General features: G+C 45.1%; 2 protein-coding genes across 2 annotated transcripts in view; one reads left to right on the top strand and one right to left on the bottom strand.

The window, feature by feature from the left end:
• LOC131290653 (E3 ubiquitin-protein ligase Ubr3) overlaps positions 1–24,482 on the top strand; it is a 46,800-nt gene that overhangs the window by 6,823 nt on the left and 15,495 nt on the right. Inside the window, 3 exon segments of the mRNA XM_058319816.1 lie at positions 15,226–16,377; positions 16,466–16,701; positions 17,323–17,478. Coding sequence (XP_058175799.1) covers positions 15,226–16,377; positions 16,466–16,701; positions 17,323–17,478 — 1,544 coding nt within the window.
• Positions 18,333–20,983, bottom strand: LOC131290390 (uncharacterized). Its single transcript, XM_058319545.1, has 5 exons — positions 20,381–20,983; positions 20,058–20,199; positions 19,194–19,782; positions 18,761–19,126; positions 18,333–18,681 (listed from the first exon to the last, which is right to left on the bottom strand). Exons 1-5 carry the CDS (start codon positions 20,981–20,983, stop codon positions 18,333–18,335), a joined length of 2,049 nt encoding a protein of 682 aa, XP_058175528.1.

Raw genomic sequence — 24,482 nt, 5'->3', positions numbered from 1 at the left:
CATGCGCTCGATTATCATCACTTTCGTACTTTTGTACACTTATCACTACTTCTAGTAGGTCACTAAATTATATTGAGCTCCCATGATGATGTACTTGCTAAAAGTTGCGTTACAGGATGTCAGAATGGCTGAATACATTTTAGCAACCTGTAACGCAATTTCGGGCAAGCTGCTGGAATTTGCTGCATGCGCTCGATTATCATCACTTTCGTACTTTCGTACACTTATCACTACTTCTAGTAAGTCACTAAATTATATTGGGCGCCCATGATGATTTACTTGCTAAAAGTTGCGTTACGGGATGGCATTATGACTGAATACATTAAACCAACCTGTAACGCAATTTCGGGCAAGCTGCTGGAATTTGCTGCATGCGCTCGATTATTAACACTTTCGTACTTTTGTACACTTATCACTACTTTTAGTAGGTCACTAAATTATATTGAGCTCCCATGATGATTTACTTGCTAAAAGTTGCGTTACAGGATGTCAGAATGGCTGAATACATTTTAACAACCTGTAACGCAATTTCGGGCAAGCTGCTGGAATTTGCTGCATACGCTTGATTATCATCACTTTCGTACTTTTGTACACTTATCACTACTTCTAGTAGGTCACTAAATTATATTGAGCTCCCATGATGATGTACTTGCTAAAATTTGCGTTACAGGATGTCAGAATGGCTGAATACATTTTAACAACCTGTAACGCAATTTCGGGCAAGCTGCTGGAATTTGCTGCATACGCTTGATTATCATCACTTTCGTACTTTCGTACACTTATCACTACTTCTAGTAAGTCACTAAATTATATTGGGCGCCCATGATGATTTACTTGCTAAAAGTTGCGTTACAGGATGTCAGAATGGCTGAATACATTTTAACAACCTGTAACGCAATTTCGGGCAAGCTGCTGGAATTTGCTGCATACGCTTGATTATCATCACTTTCGTACTTTTGTACACTTATCACTACTTCTAGTAGGTCACTAAATTATATTGAGCTCCCATGATGATGTACTTGCTAAAATTTGCGTTACAGGATGTCAGAATGGCTGAATACATTTTAACAACCTGTAACGCAATTTCGGGCAAGCTGCTGGAATTTGCTGCATACGCTTGATTATCATCACTTTCGTACTTTCGTACACTTATCACTACTTCTAGTAAGTCACTAAATTATATTGGGCGCCCATGATGATTTACTTGCTAAAAGTTGCGTTACGGGCTGCTATTATGACTGAATACATTTTAGCAACCTGTAACGCAATTTCGGGCAAGCTGCTGGAATTTGCTGCATGCGCTCGATTATTAACACTTTCGTACTTTTGTACACTTATCACTAAGGCTGATTCGCACGTCGGCAAGTGGCAAGTGCAAGTGGCAAGTTGCCGGGTACCTACCCCGTGCGAATCAGGACCTAGCAAGCGGCAAGTGGCAAGTAGCTACTTGCCACTGGAATAGAACCGAGTCTATTTTTCAGGCAAGTGGGTGGATGTATTGGTAGACAACTCGTGTAATTACAAGTTGTCAAACAAAAACTGTTTCATTTTCGTGATTTGTTTAGGATAATTTTCGACTAATGTTCGAGAAATATTATTTGATAGTATCATTGATCGATCTTTTTATTTATTGATGATGAAATAATGGTAAATTCAAATTAATTCGTCATTGTGTACTTGTGTGAGTGATCAAGTTACTGGCAAGTACTTGCCTGCAGTGCGAACGGCTACTTGCCACTTGCCTGCTTACTTGCCACTTGCACTTGCCGACGTGCGAATCAGCCTCTACTTCTAGTAGGTCACTAAATTATATTGAGCTCCCATGATGATGTACTTGCTAAAAGTTGCGTTACAGGATGTCAGAATGGCTGAATACATTTTAGCAACCTGTAACGCAATTTCGGGCAAGCTGCTGGAATTTGCTGCATACGCTTGATTATCATCACTTTCGTACACTTATCACTACTGCTAGTAGGTCACTAAATTATATTGGGCTCCCATGATGATGTACTTGCTAAAGGTTGCGTTACAGGATGTTAGAATGGCTGAATACATTTTAGCAACCTGTAACGCAATTTCGGGCAAGCTGCTGGAATTTGCTGCATACGCTCGACTATCATCACTTTCGTACTTTCGTACACTTATCACTACTTCTAGTAAGTCACTAAATTATATTGGGCGCCCATGATGATTTACTTGCTAAAAGTTGCGTTACGGGCTGCCATTATGACTGAATACATTTTAGCAACCTGTAACGCAATTTCGGGCAAGCTGCTGGAATTTGCTGCATACGCTTGATTATCATCACTTTCGTACTTTCGTACACTTATCACTACTTCTAGTAAGTCACTAAATTATATTGGGCTCCCATGATGATGTACTTGCTAAAAGTTGCGTTACAGGATGTTAGAATGGCTGAATACATTTTAGCAACCTGTAACGCAATTTCGGGCAAGCTGCTGGAATTTGCTGCATACGCTCGATTATCATCAATTTCGTACTTTCGTACACTTATCACTACTTCTAGTAAGTCACTAAATTATATTGGGCGCCCATGATGATTTACTTGCTAAAAGTTGCGTTACGGGCTGACATTATGACTGAATACATTTTAGCAACCTGTAACGCAATTTCGGGCAAGCTGCTGGAATTTACTGCATGCGCTCGGTTATCAACACTTTTGTATTTTTATACACTTATCACTACTTCTAGTAAGGCACTAAATTATATTGGGCTCCCATGATGATGTACTTGCTAAAAGTTGCGTTACAGGATGTTAGAATGGCTGAATACATTTTAGCAACCTGTAACGCAATTTCGGGCAAGCTGCTGGAATTTACTGCATACGCTCGATTATCATCAATTTCGTACTTTCGTACACTTATCACTACTTCTAGTAAGTCACTAAATTATATTGGGCGCCCATGATGATTTACTTGCTAAAAGTTGCGTTACGGGCTGACATTATGACTGAATACATTTTAGCAACCTGTAACGCAATTTCGGGCAAGCTGCTGGAATTTACTGCATGCGCTCGGTTATCAACACTTTTGTATTTTTATACACTTATCACTACTTCTAGTAAGGCACTAAATTATATTGGGCTCCCATGATGATGTACTTGCTAAAAGTTGCGTTACAGGATGCTAGAATGGCTGAATACATTTTAGCAACCTGTAACGCAATTTCGGACAAGCTGCTGGAATTTGCTGCATGCGCTCGGTTATCATCACTTTCGTAATTTTGTACGTAACTTCTGGAAGTGGTCCAGTACCAGAGCACCACAAAGGAGATGTGGTCAATATTGAGCGATACATTTGCTGGAAAATCTGTGGCCAGTCAAACGCGCTTGCGAAAACAGTTTGGGCGTCTGCGCATGAAGAAGGAAACGTCAATGCGGTCTCATTTGTTGGCCCTTGATGATCTGGTAAGGCAACTTAAAACGACCGGTGCGAATTGAGAACAATGCGATCTAGTGTCTCACCCTACGCTTACGTGATTCAGCCATCTCAGCTAGCACCGGCCCAAGCGTCCACATTGCCGCCATCGCAACAAAATGACCAGACCAGAAAACGCCATCTTACTGCAAACTTTGCACGCAATGCAATTGCAAATGCAGCATCAGCAGCAGTTAATTTCGCAAATGATGCAACAGCAGCGAAACGTGCCACAGCCCCAGCGACAGCCCCAGGCTGCCAGCCCACCGAGCAGCACTACTCCGCCGTGCTGAATAATCCCGAGCTCATCCTGGAAGCTTTGGGCCACAGCATCTCAGAGATCCGGTACGAAGCCGAATCGGGTTCCACATTCGAAGCGTGGTTTTCCCGCTACGACGATTTGTTTAGTCAGGATGCGTGAAGATTGGATGATCCTGCAAAAGCACGATTACTGGTGCGCAAGATCGGCACCGCAGAGCACGCTCGTTATGTGAGTTTTATTCTCCCGCGTGACCCACGGGAACTCACCTTCGAGGAGACGACGGCGAAGCTGAAAGCCCTGTTCGGAAAAACAGAATCGACCCTCGGCAAGCGCTACAGATGCCTCCAGACGGGAAAAAGAGAAGCGGAGGATCTAGTGACTTACGCTTGCCGTGTGAATAGAGCATGCGTGGATTTCGAATTGGCCTCAATGAGTGAAGAACAGTTCAAGTGTCTCATCCTTGTATGCGGATTGAAGGACGAGAGAGACACTGACATTCGGACAAGGTTACTCGCCCGCATAGAGGAGCATTTCGACGTAACCTTGGACCAGCTCACCGCGGAGTGCCGAAGCATAGCCAGCCTTAAAGGGGACAGTGCTGTCATTCAAAATAACGAACGGCAAATACAAATGGTGCATGAAACCAAACACATGAATAGATCGAAAGGTTTCCAGCATCAGCGTCCTTCACTGCAAAGTGCCCAACCAAGTAGGCCATGTTGGTTGTGTGGTGCACTTCATTGGACGCGAGACTGCCCGTACAAGGCGGAAAGGAAGGCCATCGGGATGGATTCACCTGGAAAAAATAGGCAGCCCGGCGTTAGCACCATCATCCGTCATAGCGAAAACTGCATCGGGAGCCGCACTTGAATTGGATGGGGAATGCAACTGCACCGTTAGTGTTGGTGGTCAGGTGAAACAGGCAACACTGAGCGTTTTCGGAGCAGCAAAGCTAATGCTACTGGGAGCCGATTTGATCGAGGTTTTCTCGCTTGGTTCAATACCAATGGATGCCTTTTGCAACCATGTTGCAGCGGCAGGACAACAGCCGTTCCAGCAATTATTTCCAAAGGTGTTCGCGGGAACAGGGCTCTGCACAAAGGCAAATATTGCATTTACCTTGCGAGATAACGTTCGTCCTGTTTTTAGACCAAGCCGTCCGGTAGCTAACGTGATGGAAGAAACCGTGAGTCGAGAGCTTGACCGACTCCAGCAGATGAATATAATTACCCCAGTAACTACCTCAGAATGGGCAGCTCCGGTAGTGGTCGTGCGCAAAGCCAATGGTCATGTACGAATTTGCGGCGACTACTCTACGGGATTAAATGATGCGTTATACCCTCGCGACTACTCGTTACCAGTACCGGAGGATATATTTGCCCGGCTAGCAAACAGCAAGGTATTCAGCAAGATAAACCTTTCAGATGCCTTCTTGCAAGTAGAGATTGATCCCCAATACCGTCAGTTTTTGACTATTAACACGCATCGAGGGCTCTATACGTACAACCGACTTCCACCCGGTATCAAAACTGCACCTACAGCATTCCAGCAATTAATGGATACAGTGCTATCCGGCATCCGGGGCGTTTCGGTTTACTTGGACGACATCATCATCGGAGGCCCGACCGAGTCTGTGCACGATGCAATCGTAGAAGAAGTTTTGAAGCGCATCCAGAACTACGGGTTTACACTACGAGCGGAAAAATGTTCCTTTAAAATGCAGCAGATTAAATACTTGGGACACATTATAGATAGCCATGGATTACGGCCGGATCCGCAGAAAGTCGATGCTGTTCGCATGCTCCCTCAGCCGACAAATATAACCGAAGTCAGGTCGTTTTGAGGCGTCATTAACTATTATGGTCGATTCGTGCCAAGGATGAGAGAGTTACGCTATCCGTTACTGTTCATCTCCACATAGCGAACTCATAGGAAACTCTGGTGAAACTCCTGTCAAATTTGTATGGAGTTTCGAGTTTCCCGAGTTCGCTAAGTGGACACACATTTGTTTCTGTCTTCTTCGCTTCTTCTTAATCCGTCAGTTATTAAACGTCAGAACGAGGGGCTTTGCTAGTGCTGTCAAGAGTTTCCTACCAGTTTCCTACGAGTTTCCCAGCTGTTGCGGGAACTGAGTTCGACAGTTCGACGGAGGAGAGTTCGCTATGTGGAGATGAACAGTTAGACGAGTTGTTAAAGGCAGGAGGCGAATTTCGCTGGACACCGGAGTGCAGAAATGCTTTTGAGAGCTTCAAATCAATATTGGCGTCTGATCTTCTGCTAACACATTACGATCCTCGGCAGGAGATCATCGTGTCTGCCGACGCCTCATCAGCCGGCTTCGGGGCGACAATCAGTCATTAATATCCCGACGGCTCAATTCAAGTTGTCCAGCATGCCTCGCGCGCTGCTTTCTGGTGATCATCGACTCGTTCTCCAAGTGGCCAGAGGTTATCCCAACTAGCAGCACAACAGCCCTGGCGACGATAAGTATTCTTCGAAACGTATTTGCCCGTTTTGGCAACCCGGAAACGCTTGTATCAGATAACGGCCCACAGTTTACTAGTTCGGAATTTGAATTTGTTTGTAGGCAAACTGCGGTTGAGCACATAGAACAGCGCCGTATCATCCGCAGTCCAACGGGCAGGCCGAAAGGTTTGTCGATACCTTGAAGCGCGCTGTGAGGAAGATTTCCGCTGATGGTCTCACAATGCGAGAAGCCCTGGACACCTTCTTGCAGACCTATAGATCCATCCCAAATGCGCAATTGGTCGGAGGGAAGTCTCCAGCCGAGATTATGCTGGGCAGGCGTCCAAGGACTCTGCTAGAGCTGTTATTGCCGCCTCCACAAATTGCTCAACCGAATCCCGGCATACGAGCTCGAGAGCTGAATCTGGGAGATTTGATCTACGGTAAGGAATACCGGCTGAACGATTGGAAGTGGATAGCTGCTACCGTGGTTGAACGACAAGGACGATTCATGTACCTGGTTAGGACCGCCAACGGGAAGTCCATCCGTCGACACATTAACCAACTACGTCGACGCACAAGCGTAGGAACACTACACAGGCCCATCCACCGTTACCCTTGGATATACTGCTTGATACTTGGCAATTGGAACCGTCATCAGTATCTGCGTCATTGGACCTTCCACCATCTTCCGAAATATCGCCTCACCGCAGGAACCTGTGCCAACCGATATTTTAACATCTGAGACTAATGCGAGCAGCCGTCCTATACTAAGAAGTCAACGCAGGAGAGCTGCATCCCGTATACCGGATCAATCTATCTGTTCGGTACGACAACCACGACGCTGAAGAAAATTTTGTGCAAGAATTTGACAACAGGTGTAAAGTTTGAACCAGGAATAGGTGAATATGGTCCAATAACGCAAAGGAAATGTTACAAGCAAAAGGATATAAAAGTTGAGTCCACCGTTGCATGTACACCTCAGCAAAACGAAGTGGCTGAGCGCTGCAATCGAACATTGATGGAAAAAGTCAGACCTATGATGATTGATGCTTCGATGGGTAAATCGATGCTATGAAGCAGCTGCAACGGCGGCAAAATTAATCAACCGTAATCCAACAGTGGCTTTACCGGAAGAAACAAATTTGGCGGTATGTTGGTTCGGAGATAAGCCAGATAAGGGCCTATTCCGAAAGAAGTCGTCAAAGGTAAACGATCGTTAAGCCAAACATAAACGATCGTTTTGAGTGAAACCCTATCACATCCGTTCAAACAGACGATCGTCGAAATAATCGTCAATAAAATCGTTTGAGCTCTGCCATCTGTGATTAAATTTGTCGAGCAGTTGAGTTAACGATCGTTATAGGTATCACATAAGCTTATTCAACAGCAATGACGATCGATGTGTTATCGATGACAAAAGACCAGTCGATAACGCAAATCCGTCCATGAGGGAGCTTGAGATTTGTAACACCTGCTCTACGAACAAATTGAAAAGTACAAAGATTAACACCAAAGACGCACACAAGTTTAGAAAAGCAGCTTTATTCACCGTTGGTGCTCCGCGTTGGTTCCATTTGGTTCGTGTGAACCTGGTTAGGGTAACGCTCGGCAGTCTGTGGAATATTTCTCATCGAAGTGGTATCCCGTATTATCGGTTTTTATTTGTGAAGTGTGTAAAGTGTAGATTGAACTAAAGTTCTGGATAAAAAAAAGTGAGTACAAGTGTGACTGCATAAAAAAAAATATTTAAAGTGTTTTCTTTCAAGTGTGATCATTAATTAATTAAAAATATATTTTTTAGCTGCACTCGTACGACAAAACAACAGCAAAAGATGCTGGTTGAATTGATTGAGAAAAATCCTGACGTTGCATGCGGTCGTAGGACAAATCAAAGCTACTTTTTGGAAGTTGCGGAGAAGCTCAATTTAATAGGTCCTCCATTAAAAGAAGCAACTACATTGAGCAGTCTGCATTTGAAACATTTCGCAAATGAGTTACTTTGAATATATTTTTATGATTTACTTATTTTTAGGTTTGGATAGAGAAGAAGTACAACACAAAAAGAAAATTGAGCTACAATAAAAAAGAAATGAAAGACGGGTGGTGGAGTAGCAAAAAAGGCGTTATTGGATGACATAGATGAGCGCGTTTTATCAGTTACGCATCTGAATAAAAACGCAATGGGAGTACCTGAGAGCATTTGTCTAGGCAATTGCAAAAAAAATCCAGAGGGCAATTTAAACGATAAATGTGATCAAATAATTGAGATCATTGAACTTGAAGTAGGGCTATCCATTAGCAAAGATTTTAACGTTGAGGAGGAAGAAGGCCCATTTAACAAAGGTTCAAATGATGAAGAGCGAGCAGAACCATCGCACTCCACCAATTGTAACAAGAAAGAGAAAGTAGGGTCGTCGGACAATAATAAAGAGGCTGGACGGTCACCCAACGCCGTAGAAAAAAAAAAGTAAAAAAATATTTAAAAAAAAGATCAACTAGCCAGTCTCAGGACGGAAAAAGCATTGATATTTTGATTCGTCAAAATGATCAAATGATCAAAATCTTGGGTGAGCTGGCCGACACACGATGGAGCGAAGCCGGGATAAAAATCAAAAATTCATTTTTGGATTTCAGAAAAATGAGATATGTTTTCTTAAACTACAAGATGAAACTAAGAAATGACCCAAAAACTAGAGCCTCTGTTCTTCCAGGTTCTGAGAAACAGCCCGTCAAAGTCAAGATTTGTGAAAATATTGCGTGTAAAATTGAAAAAAATCCATCAACTTCGAAGGTCTGTAACTCATATAATAATGGCCGAAATCGAATTTCAAGTACAGTTTTGGAAAGGTATATTATCATGCTTTAAAATTGTTGACAGTTTAAGTAAATTGAAATTGAATGTCACATAATATAAAGCATTGTTTTTAAAAACTCCTGGATAATTTTTCAATTTTCTGTTTTTAACCTTTTTCCACCGCTAAGGGTTGTGAAAGATTGTAATACGATGCATACCCACTTACAGTCTAGAATCTTTTGTAACAATACATGATAGTTTTTTTTGCGCATACGCGCGCATCTTTACGTTATTCTGTACTTTATATGTGTAGCTTATAGTTTATCACCTACTAGGCGTCTCCATCATGCCATATGCATGTGTGGTAAGAAATATATGAAATTCTCATTCAATAATATAGGTCGATGATCGTACCGTAAAAATGTGAAGCAGGGTAGTGGTTGAACATCACATAAAAGGGGAAAGACAAGCCAAGTCAATGGCAAAGAATGAAATTTGGTTTGGTTTGCTTTGAATGTATCAGTTCGCTTTTACTTGTTCTACAGCTCACAAACCCATCTTTTTATACCCAAAATTCCTATTAATAATGTACCCTAAACTAACATTTTTTTCTGTTTGTACCCTTACCTGTAAAAGTTGAAGTTAATCTTCAAGAGTTGGTGAATCACATTGCGTGTAGATTAATTGAAATGCAAAAGGCAGAACGCAGATCTTGTGGCATTCACTAAGCGTCGTATTATTGTGCTCGTGGGGCATTGACGGATCTAGTGGACACAACATTTACAACCAACCGTTTCATAGTTCCGGAGAAAATGCTGCATCACACAGTGATTTACTAGTATCGGCATAAACTCCTATCCGTCTTTCGTTCATTAGTGACAATTCAGATATCATCTGGATAAACTTGATGCCCCTACTTGCAGGCCACTTGTGATCAAGTTTGCGAAAGATTCAAAAGAAAAAGTTATACAAACAGTAGATGAAATCAAAAGCCAAATAACTAGGTTAGTTCCTTATACAATTCAGCTAAATGAAACAAGTTATGTGACGGTAAATTATTCATTTTACATGAGTTGAATTGATGGAAAAATGTTTGCATATTTAACCGACACTATGTATACGCAAACATGTTGTGTATATGGTGTAAAACCAACAGAAATGAACAGTGCACTTATAAAATGGATTTATTCCAAATCCTGAGAATTTATCTTATGACTTATATACCACTACACTGCACTGTTGGATGAGATTTTTCGAATGCTTGCCTCACATTTCGTGCAGAATTGAATTTAAAAAACGGAAGGTTACTAAAAGTTATAAAAAAATGTACAATGATCGAAAAAAAATTGTATTGGAAAAGATGTACAAGGAATTTGGTTTTAAAGTAGATGAACCAAGGCAAATGGGTGGAAATAGTACGACGGGAAATGTTTGTCGTCGGGCATTTTCAAACATAGAAAAATTCAGCGATATTTTGCAAATAGAAACAGAACTTATAAAAAGGTTTCAAAATATTTTAATAGCCATCAAATGTTCACAGCCTTTAAATCCAAAAACTATTACTCTATATTGCAAAGCATACATGTTTTACATACATCATCACAATTGGTACAAAATGCCTTCTACTGTCCATAAAGTTCTTGCGCATGTAGGTGAAATAATTTTAAATGCCCCAGCACCATTGGTATCCTAAGGAGAGGAAGCAGCAGAAGGTAGAAATAAAATATACTGAAGGGATAGAAGAGAACACGCTTGTAAAATGTATCGAGAAATATTAAAGACATTTTTATGAGAGCATTACAATCATCCGATCCATATATTTCAACAATATCTCTGGCTAAATCGTTGAAAGATATACAACAAATCCCATACCCAGACGCAGTAAAAACATTGTTCGTAGATTACAGCTCCTCAAATCATAACAGACCCTTGCCAATTCAAAACCAAGTAGATGATGGTACAAGTTCATAATATTCAGATAGTTTCTCTTCGTTAGGAGACGTTATATCCGCGTTAGATGCTTTAAATATCAATTATTTACCAGATAACAATATTTTGAAAGAAAATTTTGTTGTAAATTTAGTTTGTTTTACATCAAACTAAAAAAGTCTTTAAGTAAATATAAAAAAAAAGATTGAAAAAATAATGCACCCATAGAAAAGTCCAAATTTATGTGGTTTTTGCAGCGCCACCTGGCGGGATTGTCCAGAAACATCATAATTTCGTGTAACATAATAGTATTACACGATTACAATGAAAAAATTGCAAAACATTTGATTCCGAATTTTATCCCGGCAATTTGATCTTTTCGCTCCATAGTGCCATGATCAGGTGTAAAATCGCATGGAAAGCTTGAAATGCCGCTAGGCTCAAACCACAGCAACCGACGGAGCAGGCGGAACCATTGCCGCAACAGCAACCAAACCAACCAACGTAACAGAAAGAAAATTTATCACAACAAAAATAGCAACAACCAATTTAAACACAGTAAAACGGACTCCACCAATCCTGGAAATAGACTCGCAGACCAATTAATCCAAGAGTCCCAAGAAAATAGTATTCTCCAGAACCGAATGCACTGTCATTGCAGCCAAAACAGCAGAACAAGAAAAACAAAATGCCGAGAAACAGATCCCCAACTTCAGCTTCATAAAGCACGAACAAAAAAAACGCTAGACACACTAACTGAAAAGGGAAAATTCATAATACTGCCAAAAGCAAAAGCAAAGTAACAAACTTACCAGGAACCAGGGTCGACGTCCATACCGAACTCCAACATCGTTCATACACACCGTGCTGACGGCTACGGAGGCACTTGCTTCTGCATAAAAAAAGTTATCCATCCAATTCACAACAAAAACGGTCACTGATATATGCCACAAGATACAAGATACACTAATTGAAACCACCAAACCAAAACTAAAAGTATATGCTCATTCTAAGCAGCACTTTCAACAACAACACAACACTTCGACAAATTGTTGGCCCTACTAATATAAGATTAGCCAAAGGATGATTAAACATAGCCTCGGGCAGATATCGGGCAGTTCTCGATATTGGGCGGTTCACAGAATATCGCCATCACGCACTACCGACGCCGTGGTTTTCGTAATTGTAGCGGGAACCGGAAGTACCGAGAGAAACTTTGCAAGATTTACATCTGTCATCTACATCTGTCATCTACATCTGTCATCTACATATACCTACCCTCGGGTTCATCACCACAAGGTGCATAATGTAATTTGCATTTTATTTGTGTGGGATATTTATCTAAATATTCTAAAATTATTGGATATATGGCATAAATCGTTACATAAAAATTATTGTTTGCCCTGAAATTGATGTAACAAGTGGCTAGAGTGTCCCCAATTGAGACAAATCACGATGGTATTTTAACACGTTAAGCGCGTTGCACAAATTGCACTGCTTTCCGTTCTGCCAGCGATTCGTAGAAACGCCGACCTACCTAACGGGCTCTGTCGGTCCGAGCAGACCGACGCCGGCTTACGGGAAAGAACACTGTCGGCTCCACGGGACCGACGTAGCGCTTAACGTGTTAAACGCAATTTAACACATATTTAATACGCAAACAAAATTGTGGTCGAAATACGGTGTAAAAAGACAGGCAATAGATATAATTTAATTTTAAAGCATATCTAGCATAAGTTAGAAAGGATAAATATGAATGTGGACTTAATGCTTTGATCCAACCTAAACTATGCATTGTTTGCCCAACGAAAAATTTTTGTGTTATTTTGAGGTAAAAGAATTCTCTTCAGAACTGCCCGCTCTTCTTTTCAGAATACTTTTACCCCTTCTTTTGCCTCAGATTTCCTATGCAATCTAGGCGTAAAACGACTTCTGAAAAGAAGTGTAAAACAATTCTCTTAACACTTGCGGTACACCTCAAAAGAGAACGCTTTTGACGTGACTGTGCGTTTATAATACCTATTTCTGACTATACGCGCAAAAAACGTATACCCATTCGTAGTAGATTAGGCTGAGTGAGGATATTTTGGCCCACGTATGTAATTTTGGCCCACTAGAAAGAAGATCAATTATTTCAATGATTTCAAATAAAAATGCCCCCTAACATTTTTTTAGTGTTGAGGTCAATTTATTCTTGTTAATTACCAAATTTCGAGGCGATTGCATCAATATTTTTCGAGAAAATTGCTTAAAACTACGGAGCTGTCTCTTTTTCAAAAAGATAGTTCGCCCACCTTGAGATCGAAACCATCACCTTGACCATCGAAATAATTTTAATTTCGATGCAAAAGTGGGCCAAAATAGATGCAAGGAAATCTGGTTTCGATTGAAACGAAATTTGTATGCATTCTGACACTGACAGCTGGCTGTCAGAAATTGTCTAAACGAAAATCCGATGATCTTGCAAAAAAGTGGAAATTAAAATATCAAATTAAACATTTTATCTTACTTATTTAACAAAAGTAAGAGTTATTAGCACATTCTAAATTATTATAAAGATTATTAAAACCATAAAACACATAAAAAAGGCATTTTTCAGGTGGGCCAAAACTGGTACACAGGTGGGCCAAAATAGAAGCAAAGCGGGCCAAAATAGCGACAAAAAATGTGTTCGGAAATTGATAATTTTTCAGTGAAAACATCAAATAAACTAAAAAATATGAATTTTAATGCATGCTGAGATAGCTACTCTACATTATCATACCAAGTTTACCATTATTGATCGGTACAATTTGCATGCAACGATTTCTTTTGTGGTAACCCTTCCCCAAGTGGGCCAAAATTGGTCCTTTTACCCTACCCTGCGTAACACGGGACGTTATCTGACAGCTCTAGACCGGTGACAGGCACACTTCATTTTGGTTTCCGCCGTAGAACATCCGTGTAAGAACTTAAGCGAGTAAGTATTTCCTAATTCTTTTATAGGAGTTTTCCTTAAAAGCGACAATTGAAGATCTTGCGTGTTACTAACAGCGGTTGTAAAATTCTTAATTTCAGGCGTTCCCGATGTTCAGAACCGTAAAGCAGACAGACATGAAACTAACCAAAAAGGCAGACATGAAACCACGCGTGCAGACCAATTCAGATTCGAAGAAGAAGAAACAAGTCGAGCTGGCCGACATGCCAAAAGGACTCGTGACTGTTAAGACAGAGGAAGATTATTGCTCCACAGCTTCACACAAGCAAGTGAAGGCCGAAAAGGATGATCGTTTGAAAAGCAAAGCGAAGAAAACAGCGGGAGGAAAGGTACAAAAGAAAACGACAGATATGAAGCCAACCAAAAAGGCAGACATGAAACCACGCATGCTGACCAATTCAGATTCGAAGAAGAAGAAACAAGTCGAGCTGGCCGACATGCCAAAAGGACTCGTGACTGTTAAGACAGAGGAAGATTATTGCTCCACAGCTTCACACAAGCAAGTGAAGGCCGAAAAGGATGATCGTTTGAAAAGCAAAGCGAAGAAAACAGCGGGAGGAAAGGTACAAAAGAAAACGGAAAAGAGAGAAATACTTTTCCGAGAATGCAAAAACAAATCAACACTTAAAAGTCTCCGTATTGCAGCCTCCAAGTAATTAATTTTACTTTGCTTATTCTTCTATGTTTTCAAGCATCTTAATGATTTTCTTTCATGAATGTGTGAGTAATTTTTAAATACATTCTACAATCGAGCTGAAGTAATACAAAAAAGAATTAATAAAAAGGCACTCTCTGAACTTACATGTGTTTTTTTAATGCGTTATTATTTAAAACCTGTACGAGGTAGTTTTTACCGGTGTTGGCAGCTAATGGGAAGATGCGACGAGCCCTGCCAACTGCTCAATCCTATCGCGATCCGGCTCATGGAAGATGTGGCATCGGCAAGTGCAGCCACCGATCATTGACAATGCCATACTTACCCGAAAGCATAGTTAATAAACTTGCATACTGTCAGGTTTCGTTTGTTTAAAAATTTATTCTGCATCAGGACGGGCTTTGATTGAATCAAGTTACCATCGAGTTAGATTCGATCGACGTCCGTGCTAAGAGTGAATATCAGCAAAGAAAGATCGATCGGATATTTTGATACGGGTGATGATTAGGATGTGGTTTAGTGTGGGTAGTTTTTATTGTATCTTTTGTTTTGTTCCGGTAAAGCGGGTCCGGGAGGGAGGGAATGTATTGCTACCGAAAAAGATACGACAGCTGAAGTAGGAAATGTTTGGTGGTGTCTGTTGCGTCCGTCGTGATATGCAAGTGATTTCTCCAACGTATAATGCTTGTTCTATCGTTTCAGTGCGAGCCTACGACAACCACGCCAAGTGCGGCCTGGTGTGGATACCGCATGTGGTCGCGTACCGGTGCCGGACGTGCGGCATCTCGCCGTGCATGTCGATCTGCCGCGACTGCTTCAAGCGGGGCAACCACGAGAACCACGATTTCAACATGTTCCTCTCGCAGGCCGGCGGGGCCTGCGACTGCGGCGACACGTCGGTGATGAAGGCGGAGGGCTTCTGCAGCGACCACGGCATCAACAACTGCCAGAACAAGGCGCCGGTGCCGGATGACCTGATGCTGGTGGCGGAGGCAATGATGCCCCGGCTGATCCTGCGCATGCTGCTGCACTTCCGCGAGTTCAGTGCGATCTTCCACAACTCGGCGGACTGCCGGCGCACGGCGGAGCTGTGCAACGACTACTGCAGCATGCTGATGGAGTTCAACAACATGGGCGAGCTGATGCGGCGCGTCATGACCAAGACGCTGATCGATCGGGGCGTGTACCGGCGGCTGCAGGAGCGCCCCTACCCGTCCGCGCAGTACGGCATCTACCTGGAGGAGAGCCGGCGGCTGTACGAGGAGGCGCTGCGCAAGTTTCCGTCGCCGGAGCCACCGCACGACTACCGTCATCTGCCGGCGCTCGGGCGCACGATCGTGCACGAGACGCTGCTGGAGGAGTTCATCTTCTGGACGTTCAAGTACGAGTTCCAGCAGCAGGTCGTGTGCTTCCTGCTCAACATGCTGCCCGACCAGGACTACAAGGAGCACCTGACGCGCACGTTCGTCATGCACTACTGCCGCATCCCGAGCGTGCTGGAGATGTCGAACGACCCGGACACGCTCAGCAACCGGGTGGTGCACATGAGCGTGCAGCTCTTCTCCAACGAGAGCCTCGCGCTCAAGATGGTCGAGGAGCTGTCGCTGCTGCACGTGATGATCATCAGCCTCCGTCAGATGATGTCCAAGATCCTGACGCCGCACACGCTGCACAACCCGGTGCGCAACTTCCACTACGTGGTCGACTGTGCCGAGCGCGTCATGAAGGAGCACTGCTACTGGCCGCTCGTGTCCGACTTCAACAACGTGCTGTCGCACGAATCGGTCGCGCTCGTCTTCCTCAAGGACGACGACCTGATCGACATGTGGTTCCAGTTCCTATCGATGCTGCAAGGTAAGCGCCCTCTCACCCTCCCCTCACCACAACTTTTCATCACCCACTCACCACGCTTTCCTCCACTCCCATTTTTTTTTTGCCGCAGGAATGAACGTTAACATTCGGGAAATCATCAGCCATGTAGAGTACGAGTCCAGTTCCTACTACGCAGCGTTCAGCTGCGAGCTCGAGGCCAGCGCCTACCCGATGTGGTCCATCATCTCGCACCTACGCGACCCGTCCCACGGACCGCTCGCCAAGAAGATCATGATGTACTGCGTCAACTATCTGCAGGACTGGCTCGACGCGGTCAACTTCTACCAGCATCCGAAGTTTGAAAAGGTACTTGCTATAGGGCAAACGGGTTCATTGATTGGTGAAGCAGAAATAGAGGTTAACTGAGTTTCTTTGGCAGATATGAGAAGAATGGGAAAAAAGCAACAAGCAGGTTTAAAAATCATTCTTGAGGGAAAAAAGGTGCCACCATGTTTTCGATACGAATTTAACTTCTAGCACAGATCAATTAATCGTGTTTTAATATAGTCAGATTAATAGCACCGATGTGTATCACAAACTCTGCTTCCGTAGATTTACTTCTTGCGATGTAATCAACAGTAACTTTATAAACAGAACGCCTGAAAAGTGGCACTAGAACCAGTAGCTAAGTTAGAGCTGAATGTTGCAGTGTATTTTTTAAAAGTTAAGTTTGAAAACAATGGAATGTTACCAACCCACCTCCGCTCAGCTAAACTAAACCAAAGAAAAAAGGATTGATTAGTGATTCTGCGGCAAAGCGAAATAAGAAGCATGGGAATTTTATTTCATTTTTATTAGGTAAACAGAAAAGTGTCATTTTTCGATTTGCATGACTGTGCTGGGGGAAATTTCACTTACCGGCAATGCGTCCACACCATGTTAATAACGCCTTTGGTTTTGTTCTTTCCAATGTTGGCCCTCCCGCAGGATGAAATGTCGCGTGCATCGTTCCATTTCCCGCTCCATCGCTACTTGGCCGCATTCATCTGTCAGGGCGTGAAGACGATGGGCATGACGCTGAACGACATCCTTCCGTCGGCCGATCTGCTGCCGCGGCTGATGATGCATCCGCTGCGCGTGCAGGTAAGTGTTTACGAGACTAATCACAACGCGAGCGAATCGATACGAGGTGGGACGAGATTTGCAAATACACAGCGGATTAGAACACTCCTCGCACAAACCCTTTGGGGGGCACCTTTTGCGTGCGGAGGGGTGACACAGATTGTCACAGTGAGCTCGGTGAAAGGCAGGGCCTGATGGCGTTCACACGAAGGGTTCAGTTGTATGTAGGATAGTTGTTTATTCGCAATGATTTGCTGTCAACACCCTCGTTTTGCATATGGTAATAATGTTTAGGAAAGCTAGCTTACTCACGCGAGTTGCGTGCATAATCGACTATCGGCTTTGATCTATGCATTCGGTTCGATACCCCTCACGTCACGTGATTTATTCAATGTAAATTGCTCACTTCGCATCTTGCAATCAACATGATTTAATTTATCTGACCAGTCGCTGCACTGTATGTTTTGCTGTGCGAACAAAGGCGCAAGTTGTTGAAAGTCTCGTTTTGTAAGTTGGTTCTCTAACCCTATAAACTACACGCAAACCAGTGTGAACCTTTGTTTTTATAGTTCACCGACGAGCCTTGACGAGAGGGGGTGTTTTTTTCAATTACTGATTTGAGCATATGTTGCCTGTTTTTCGACTAATTTTACTTTTCGGGTGCCTTTTGGAAACCGCCATTATGGTACTATTATATGTTGTTTATCCAATCCTGTTCTTTTTCCACAATTGTTTTCCACCTAGTGTAACTTTTCGGTTTGCATACCGGCATTATGGTATTATTTTCCTTTTCTACCCTATGCAGTTTCTCTACAGTAATGATTTTCGTTTCGTTGAGAAGGTGGCAGTTGTTCGGTCGGGTACGGCCCGGCTACCTAGCCGAAGTTGGACCGTTCCTCCAGCTCGGACCGCTTAAGCTGCTCGGCCGCGAACCAGTCGTCGGCGGGCGTCTGGATGTGCGGACCGAAATCGTAGCTGAACAGCTTCGGCGCGATATACCCACCGAAGTTCGGCACGCTCTTGTAGAGCAGGCCGGCACCGGACAGTGGGCCCGGTCGAATGGTGTAGACGGGCTGCGCGTCCATGAACGGGATGGTGGTTTGGTGTGCATCGGCCCGACCACCGGTTGGGCCGAAGCGCAGAAACTGGCCGGTGCGCGACACCGGGACCGATTTGCCCGTCGCGCGCGTCGGAATGTCTTTGTACTTCATCGCAATCTCGGTGCTGCGGAAGAAGGAAAGTTAAAAAAATAGCGTTTAGTTGGTGGTTAGGAGAGAGGGACGTCGCGAAAGGCTGTTCTTACCGCTCGGTGTCGTCGTTTCCGATCCAGATGCTTTTGTCCAGGTCGATCAGCGTGCCGGAGGTGAAGTTCATCTCCGTCATGCGGATTTCGAGGTTGAGGTGCGAACCGAGCAGCCGGAAGCGCACTCCCGTCAGCACGTACCCGGCGCTGACGCGGATGTCGTCGAGATCGATGGCACGCTTTTCGTACGTGAGCGTGTGGTAGTCTTTCTCGCTGCGGATGCCACGATCCAGGGGACTGAACCGTGCGGGCGTGACCCACTCGATCGTGTCGTTCTGAATCTCCCCGCCCGGCATCAGCCGACCCTGCTGCACGATCAGATGGATCACCTGTTTGGCCTTGACGAAGCGCAATCCGGTGACGACTCTGCGGAAGAGAAAGAACACGAGTGTAAGCATAGCTCTCCTCGCGGCTCATGCAAATCTGCACGCACCTGTTGTTCGCAATGTCCGAGACCGACTGGCGCAGGCTGACGTAGCGATCCGAGTGGCGTCCGGCGTCGTCGCACAGGCAGAAGCAGTAGCTGCAGTGCCAGAACAGCCAGCGCCACCACGACTGCACCTGCGTCGTGCCGTACGGACAGTAGCTCAGCTTCCGCCCCCGCAGCTCACCGTTCTCGTACTCGATGTACTCGTAGCGCCGCTGGCTTCCCGGCGCCGCCGGGCAGATCGTCATATCCGAATCGATGAACTCGCACTCGTAGATGCGACCGGCACACTTGGGCTGCTTCGCGCAGTACAGCTCCTTGTAGCACTGGTGCTGCTCGTGCCCGTACTGGTAATGGGAGCACGACTCCCAGCACGTTTTGTCCGTGTTCATGTCCACCTCGTTCTCGATGTAGCCCTGCAGCAGGCGCGTCACCTGCACGTACGTTTCGTTCTCCCGGTGTGCACCCTGCTCCGGGTCGCACCGCCAGTAGTCGCTCCGGGTTTGCTGCATCACGCGCTGGAGCAGATCCTGCGTGCGGTTCAGGCGCGTCTTCATCTCAAGCTTGCGCTCTTCCGACTCCACCGTAAAGTTTCCTGCAAGGCCAAACAATTAGCAACTTTGATCCACTGCAACTAAATTAACTTAACACCCACCAACATGCAGAAATTGTTTTTGATATAAAAAGCAAAACAAAACCTCAACCACTTGTTGCTACCGACGATGGTGAAATAGCTTGACAGAATTTAAATGATTCCAATGGGAATGCCTTGGCACCGATCGGGAATAGTGTTATTTACACTACAGTTATTTACTTCATATCGTTGGCATTTGGTTTTCGCTTTTGAACACTCTAGTGGAAATCACGTACCTTTGCCCTGGGTTTTCAGCAGCATGTAGGAGAACTGCATCATGATGTAGCCTTTGAGCTCGGTGAGGGCGACCGACTCGTACAAGCTGTAGATCATCTGCTGGGGCGACAGTCCAAAGCCGCACATGGCGGAGCTCGCAGTCTGCGGGGGAGAGAAGCAAACGAACGAACGAGAACGAGATCAGTAAACGGTCCTGCGATGGTGGCGAGTTTCGCCAGGGACATAATCATCCCCTCCCCCCAGGAGCAACGACAACGTGACAACGATGATGATGGTGGTTACACCTCCAGGATAGAGCCTTATAGTGATGTGGTGAGCGTACCAGACTCGCGCGGTAGTAGACGGCCTGGACGACCATGATGTTGTAGATCTGCTCGAGCTGTTTCGCGATCGGGAAGCGCTTGTCGAACAGTATCGTCTCAGCGAGGTCAACGATGTGCAGGTGCAGATCGCTGATGTCGTCGTGTACGGCACCGCTAACCTCGTTGCTGACGTCCGTTTGGTTCGCTCGCTTGGCCAGCTGGTCGCGCTGCTCGTACAGAAACGCGTACACCACGCCGTACAGCTTGTTGACGTTGAGAAAGTTCTGCTCGAGCTGGGCCCACTCGGGCTGGCGGCCGAGTAGCCGGTAGTCGCCCCGGTCCTCCGGTGCCAGCCGGCTGTCGGCGGCGAAGCGCAGGTAGTTCTCGAACAGCTCGCTCAGCACGACCGCCCGCTGGCGGGCCGTGTCCTCGTGCAGCTGGTTCGCTACCTTGTCCATCTGGTTGACGATCATCCAGGAGAGCGCTTCCTGCTGGAGGTAGCTTTGGCGCAGCACATCGATCCGGCTTGCCCCGGGCAACTGCTTGGCAGCGACCCCATCCGAGAGGGCAGCGGCCACCATTACCACCACCGCAACGGCGGCCACCACTCGCCACGCCGCCATATTGTCTGCAATTTTCGTTGCGCCTGATTTGGTACACATTCGCATACGCGCACACACTTAGGTTCTTCTTTTTCGTTTTCCGTATCTAACACACACCGAGGAAGGCCGCGACCATACTGGCGCCTTTCACCTGACAACACAACTTTGGTACACGGCAACCGGGGGGAACTAATAAAATGTGATGAGCGAATATAACGACACTTTTACGATCACCCGTTTTTGCCATACATTTTTACAACAATATACTCCCTAATGAGGGAAGCCCTACGTTCAGCTGTGCAGCAGCAGAAAGCTAACGATTTACCATTACCACTACCTAACAACAACTACCGACCGCTCAAGAGAATGATCCAATCCGAGCGTGTTACAGGTTTCATGTTGGCGTGCAAACTAGATCTCGATGGAAAAAAGTCCATCGTGGCAGAAGTGCAGAGACAAATATGACCGACCACAGTCGTCCATCGCTGTTATATGTATGTATAGAAGGTTGATGTAACCTTAATCCGCTCATTCCACCCATTGGTGTGAAAAAAACATTATTTCCTGAAACTAATCATTCTGTCCTTCTAATGGGAATGTTTTTTTTTATTTTACTTTTAGAAAAACAAATCATATCACGTTATATGCATGGGAGGATGGAATATAGACACACTTGTGTGCCACGACCGATTTAGTATATCGATAAGGACTTGAGTTTGATGCAGTGTGCGAAAAGGTACTGGAACTTGGAGCCACAACGGCAACGATGGCAGTGTAAACAAGGCTATCGATTTGCGGTGTAGCGGTCATCCACTTTGTGACCTCCATTTAGCAATAATTCCCAACAACGCTTTGACCCTGTTTTCCAATCGAATGCTACGTACTCGTCCCTCCCGTATTAGTTGAAGACAAAATATCAATCAAATCGGCGACATCTACATAGCATGACATGCATTATTCCTGGTGTGTGAGATTTGCTAACGCTTTGCTTATCCAGTAGATTCGTTTTTCTGGAGTGCACGTTGTGTATTATGGCACGACGATCGATTCACTCTTACCAACCATGTTTGACACTGTATTCCATAGCTTTTAATTTGCATTGGAATGCACCAGTTGCTGCTTATAGCAGCACAGATAGACATTCTACACGTCGATGGGTCCTTCCGGTAATGGACTATGGAATGGCTCTAGCTTGTTATCCCTTTGTCTCATTCGTGCAATTACTTCCTACTGGCACCGTCGTTAAGGTAGCATTAAGGCTAGGTTCAGCAACGGTCAGTCGATGCGGAAGCACGTGGTGAGCCCAAAACAGGAATCAAAAAGGGATGGTTGAATGTCAACGTTCCTTTTGTGTGGTTGGCAAACACTCGGCGAGAGTTAATGTCCGTTTGATAGACACCGTGCGATGCAGCGTAATGTGGTTGATAAAAGTGCTATTGGTGCGTAGTTGCTCGGTCATACCTTCGTCACCGGATGCTACGGCTGCAAGAAAGTAAGAGTAAGTGAGCAACGCACGATAAAAGAAGCGTATGTGTACGGATAAAGAAAGCTCGATGTGGTTGCTTTGTTCCAGCCATGACTCATCGAATGGCATCGTTCGCGTGCGTATGCCGGGAGGGTCAAGATCGACCGAAAGTAACGCATCTGGTCAATTCCCAGAGAGCTGACGTCAGCTGGCGGTCCTAGTGTGGGTGTGCTGTCGTAGATGCTGCCTATGTAAACAGCACGCTGCTGACAAACAGGGGGATGGCAGGACGCCACCATTGAGTTGTTTGGCCACTTTTTCAATTAAACTCTCGGCTGGACGGTGGAAGGTGGCCCGTATAACTCTGTTGGTAGTAGCGAGGAACAGATGAACGGTGGAATAATAAGGGGACAAGCGATCACAACTGAGGGGAAGTGTGCAGGGTATGCGGTTCACGTTATCGGCAAGCGACCCTCACTCGGTGTCAGATAATACCATAAAACCAAAGGAACGGTTACATCTTTCATACTTTAATACTAAATGGCACAGCAACGATTAATGGTTACAACAACGTTTGTTAAAATCCATAGTAAAATCAGATCAAATCGAGTAGGCTTCGAATGTAATGAAGCTGCTACCGGATAACGGGGCAGTAGAGTTGCATTAGGTTGGCCGTATGACTGTGTATCAAGCATGCGGCGAAAAGAATATGAAATTCAGCTAATATGAACTTCAAACTGTTGGCCAGATTAGGACGAAGTCCCGTTCTCGTTCTTGTTTCTATATTTAATTTCATTTTCAACAATCTACTTGATGACGGTGCAGTAGTTTGCGGTTTTGTTTCTGGTTTCTTCTACTCAGTGGTCAGGCGTTGAAGCCATAAGGCCCTGATATCTCTTGCGGTGTGCGGGACGGAAGGAACTGGTGGGTTTTTCCCATCGCCCTTTCAGTGCTTTACAGATCGTGTATCGCGTGTACTGTGGTACTCGCTTCCGCTCGGTGCACTTCCGTTCCGCGCGCTAGTGTGACGTTTGCTGTACGGTCGGTTGGAGGCATTCGAATTTATGATGATCATCGAAAATTCTACCGACGCCATCAGCAAACACTGTCTACCAATACACACGTTCGGCATGACGACCGGGTAGTGGAGTTGTGCGATGAGCATCTGAACAGTGGCTTGTTCCATCCAAGCCGTGCTCTGATGGTTTGATCGTTCGGTTGTTTGTTGTTCGGTATGATCACCCGAAAGACACGAACACCATCCCCGCACGTGGTCGTCGATCTCGCACACACGCTTCTCGGTTCATTCATAATTGGCAACGCTGTGGCCACACGGCTCTTTAACAATGAATTCCATAATGGCGCGACATTTACGGAGGTAGCCGAAATGTTTGCGCGTTCGTCTCACGCTCACTGAATCACTACCCTACCCTGCTTTATTTGCGCGATTTTACCCAAGGGTGTGGTAAAAGTTACCGACCACCAGGTACAACCGAAGGGGTTCTGTTTTTCTTCTTCCCTTCCTCCTCAAACACTACACGGTTTTCGTGACACCACCGAGACAAGGCACAAACAACGCGTACTAACTCGCCCGCTACCACTCTGCGAATGGCCACCGGACGACGGTGTTCCTAGCCCTGAACCGCGAACGCGCGACACGGCGAACGAAATACCGAACTTGTCATCCTTGTCAACGGCGCCGTAAAGCAGGCTGGAGTGTAAAAGAGAGAGAGCGAGTGAGATCAACAGACTCAGAAAAAAAAACGGGAAACGGACGAGCGAGCGTGTTGGTCCGCGCGGGCCTGACGTGGATGCGGGTGCGCGTGATCGATGGCAAGCCTCGCGTGTGCTGGTCTCGGCTCCGGTCCAGCGAAGGCTGAAATGTGAACGCCCGCAAACTATATTGGTGCCCATACAATGGCACCCAGTGTGTCGAGCCATCGGATATTTTCGATCCAACTATGGTTTTCTGGCCGGACTTCCAACTGTGCCTGGTTGATCAAAAAATGTAAACCATTTTCATAACTGCATATCCAAAAACTGCAGTAAGGGTTC

This window comes from Anopheles ziemanni, chromosome X (assembly GCF_943734765.1).
Source record: "Anopheles ziemanni chromosome X, idAnoZiCoDA_A2_x.2, whole genome shotgun sequence".
In the NCBI taxonomy this organism is placed as follows: Eukaryota; Metazoa; Arthropoda; class Insecta; order Diptera; family Culicidae; genus Anopheles; species Anopheles ziemanni.
The sequence above is the reverse complement of the archived record's forward strand: the minus strand, read 5'-3'. Positions and strand labels throughout refer to the sequence as shown.

What these genes read in the sequence shown, in the direction of transcription:
- LOC131290390 (XM_058319545.1), bottom strand. Translation starts at nt 20,983, where the DNA reads ATGGCGGCGTGGCGAGTGGTGGCCGCCGTTGCGGTGGTGGTAATGGTG. An exon ending in TCTACTACCGCGCGAGTCTG is followed by an intron (nt 20,200 to 20,380) that starts GTACGCTCACCA and finishes TCTCCCCCGCAG; the next exon opens with ACTGCGAGCTCCGCCATGTG. An exon ending in GCTGAAAACCCAGGGCAAAG is followed by an intron (nt 19,783 to 20,057) that starts GTACGTGATTTC and finishes TTGGCCTTGCAG; the next exon opens with GAAACTTTACGGTGGAGTCG.